The sequence below is a fragment of the Papilio polytes genome, unplaced genomic scaffold, assembly GCF_000836215.1.
Source record: "Papilio polytes unplaced genomic scaffold, Ppol_1.0 DF823912.1, whole genome shotgun sequence".
NCBI lineage: Eukaryota > Metazoa > Arthropoda > Insecta > Lepidoptera > Papilionidae > Papilio > Papilio polytes.
Window position 1 is genome coordinate 568093 of NW_013525292.1, and position 3738 is coordinate 571830.

The 3738-nt window shown below is 33.5% G+C and overlaps 1 protein-coding gene across 1 annotated transcript in view; it reads right to left on the reverse strand.

Moving 5' to 3' along the window:
- Positions 1-2021: 2021 nt before the first annotated feature.
- LOC106102634 (synaptic vesicle glycoprotein 2B-like) overlaps positions 2022-3738 on the reverse strand; it is a 14446-nt gene continuing 12729 nt past the window's right edge. Inside the window, exons 9-10 of the mRNA XM_013282175.1 lie at positions 2692-2848; positions 2022-2211 (exon numbers count right to left, since the gene is read on the reverse strand). Of these exons, the coding sequence (XP_013137629.1) occupies positions 2132-2211; positions 2692-2848 (237 nt within the window). The 3' untranslated portion in view covers positions 2022-2131. The remainder of the gene's footprint in view (positions 2212-2691; positions 2849-3738) is intronic.

The following is a 3738-nucleotide window of genomic DNA, read 5'->3' on the forward strand; positions in this document are numbered from 1 at the left end:
ATTTAGAATTTTTTGTAACAAGTATCGCTTGTCGTTTACTGTCCATACATTTAAAAAATGTTTTATTTTGTTTTATGCCTATATGTGGCTCTTCATAGTATTTTGATTCTATGATCATTTTTTAGCAACATTTAAAAAGGAATGTTCGCAATTTACACTGCATCTCTTTCTAAACTCTAAGCACTCTTACGTATTATTTTTCTCGTTAATTTTTGGGAATAGGACCCCGTAATACGGATGGGGTGTACCACCGCACAAGGTTAATGTCGTGCGGTCAGTATGTGTAATTATAATTACGCTACTGATGTCAGCCAAATGGGGTAAAACTGTAAACGGTTTTGTAGTCTCTAATATTTTAATGGCTTTAAAACATTTGTTTAAAAGTAACTTATACGTAAATTTAATCTAGAATAGACTGTTTGTAAGATTGTTTTATGAAATCAAATGAAAGAATGCGTCTAAACAGCCTATTTATTTCTTACTCTAGAATGATCCAGTACTATTATTATTACTGGCAGTTTTACTGAAAATTATTTTTCTTTTTTAAAAACATTTTCTTTCAAAGACTAACGTAGTTCAAATACGAATTTAAAAGTATCATTGTCTAAGTTAATAAATGCTGACGGCTCGGAACCTCTTCTCCAGTCTACCTGACTTCGAATCTTGATTTTTTTTCTAACAATTTGCCCTTTTCTTCTAACATACTGAGGGACCGCTATTATTTTGTCATAAAATATTTATCACGAACACTTTCAAAGCTTTTTTATCATTCAGTAATCGGGATGTAGTGAATTTTATGATGAGACAAAATTTAAATAACGCCGGCTAATTGTAAGAAATTATACACATTTCAATTGCTTCTAAGTATGTATGTTTGAAATGCATACCTGGCATAACTTTAAACAATAATACGATTTATTTATGGATCAAATATGAATATTCTATAGACAACTACAATCTATAGTTCGTATTTCTAACGTTACTTTTACACAGAAATTAATATTTATTAGGTATATTTAAGAAATACAAAACAAAGTATGAATTATAAAATTGTGTGTTACGATAGTCTATGTAGGAGCCATCGATATGCAATTTAGTTAAAGCACTAATCGTCTGTCAATAAAAGAAACGCAACAATTGTTTGGTCATAAATTCTCTACATGACAGTTTTAAATAAAAATATGTACAAGTCTGTTTGTTCGTCAGTCAATAAGCCAGTCAATCAAACCACTGGAATAGTATAGAGTTATGGATTCGAGAGATACGAGATCTTTTTAATCATAGAAGTTGGAACGTAGACACGACAACTTATAATTTGATAGTAATAAAAGTGACAATAATAAGTAACCGTTAACCCCTTTTTCTAACAAGACTTAAGAGTGCGTCTCCACTGACTGAAATGCCGATATTTCTATCTCAGTTTTTCCAAGGTAAATAAGTGGGATAGCAATTTGTTTTTGTTACGTATTCCTGTGGATACATTTAACGGGATTATATCGCGTATCACAATTGGAAGGACATTAAGTTGATGGAAATATAATGACAAGGACATTTGTCACCTACTAACCCTTTTGACACCCTTAGGGATGGTTTTTGTGCAATTGTAATTTTAACAAAGAGACACATGTTGGATTAGTAGATATTTTTAAGTTAAAAACACCTTGGCAGCCTATATTTCGTTTTTACTCCAAAAATATTTTTTTCTAGTAATAAATCATTATTATACTATATTTGACAGGTAACAAAATTCTTTTCATTTCACCAAATACTTGCTAAAAATATCACTGTTTTAATAAATTATATGTGTACGCAACATACATTAACTGAATTCGTAGTTGCAGAGACATCTATTGACGTATTAGTACTTTAACGGCGAAAGTCGATTGAAGTTTTTATACAATGCAAAAGATGGCGCTGTAACAAATATCAAATATCATACTTTTATGTGGTAGTAGAAATTAAAAACTCCGTTACAGAACATTAAATACAGAAGTATGTTAGGTTTTTTAATAAAACTACAATTAAAAGGAATAAAAATGTAGTATTTAATCATACATGCAGCATACATTAAGAACTAGTGTAAACATTTACATTTATTCTTTAACCGATCAGTCTCGTTTACACGAATTTCCTAGTAACTTAGACCCTTTTCTTCCATTTTGCGACGAACTTCTTCCGGGTTTGGCCAAAAGCACATTAGTATAGTTGAGCCTGAAAAAAAAACAGAAAAAAACATATTACAAATTAAAAGCGCCATCTATAAAAAGAAATTTTGTGCAATTTCATTTTTATTTACGTGCGATACATTTTAACACAGGATAAGAAAGAGAGAATTAAAAATGCATCTCTCATTGACTGTTTGGTTGGATGACCGCCCAGGGCGCCCTGGACCTGGGTGGGAGGCGCAAAATCAGCGAATTATAGATATAGCTGAGCAGAGGCCCTATCACTTCTGCATTGTAGCGCTTAGAATGTTTATGTCTAGTGTATTTTTTTCTCTGTATTATATATTTTTTCTTGTCCTTAGTGTGATTGTGTGTATGTTGCAACATGTTTTTGAGTTGACTAAATGTTTATTTAATATGCAGATATAGGCTGATGATTATGATCAATAAAAAAGGGTTGCCGTATAAATATCGACAGGGCGCTAGTAATGGTGTCCGCTTATTTGTACAATTGAACACAACTTACACATAGCAAAGATTCCAAGGAAGGTGAATGCGAGCTGGCAGTGGAGGTCGAGCGTGGCGCCCAGCAGGTTGGAGCCCACAGCCGCGCCCGCGCGCCCCACCATGTACATCAGGCACATCGCCATTGCCCTGCAACAGTTACTTATACTTCTAACTACCTAATACATAGAATGGATAACCAACGCCTTATGAGCTTTAGATCTTATAGGCCTTGATGCTTATCTCTATAATATTCTTTACTAGCTGTTGCTTGCGACTTTGTCCGCGTGATATAAAAAAGAAAAAAATCCTATGTTACTCATAAATAAATTACCTATCTAATGGTGAAAGAGTTTTTGAAATCAGTCCAGTAGTTTTTACGTGAATGGCAAGCATACATCATCTCCCCTACCTTATCCTACGCTCATAGTGTCGGCATACCGGGTTTTCGTCCTCCAAATAACTCTATCATCCGTCATCTCAGTCAACACTCCCTGCCTGATCATGTCACCTTTCACGCAATCCATTCATCGCTTTCTAGTTCCATTATTAATTTTTTATTTATTGAAATAACTCAAAAACTACTAGACCAATTTCAATACTTTCACCAATAAATAGCGTTATCGCTGAGTAACATACTAGCTTTTGCCCGCGACTTCGTTGGAGCGGAATTAAAAAAAAAGTAAATAGCCCATGTGTTCTTCCAGACTATGCTCTACAGCTATGCCAAATTTCATCCAGATCCGTTCAGCCGTAGGCTACAAACTCTAACAAACATCCATCCAAAGATTATTTCCGCGCGGACAAAGACAAGAGCATCAGCTATAAATCAAGTATCGATTATTTCGTAGTATAAACTGTAGTAGAAAGCATTTAAAACATCGCAATTATTTACATTATCTCAACAATCACAATTATAACTACAGTTATGGTGTTATTGTCTTTTTTCATTATAATCGATCGTTTTATAATAAACGATCCAACCTTCACAAGTAGGAAAATTAAAATGTCGTGTTTACGGCAAATGTCGTCAAGTTCCACTTATCTAAAATTATTACGGTACGGTTTT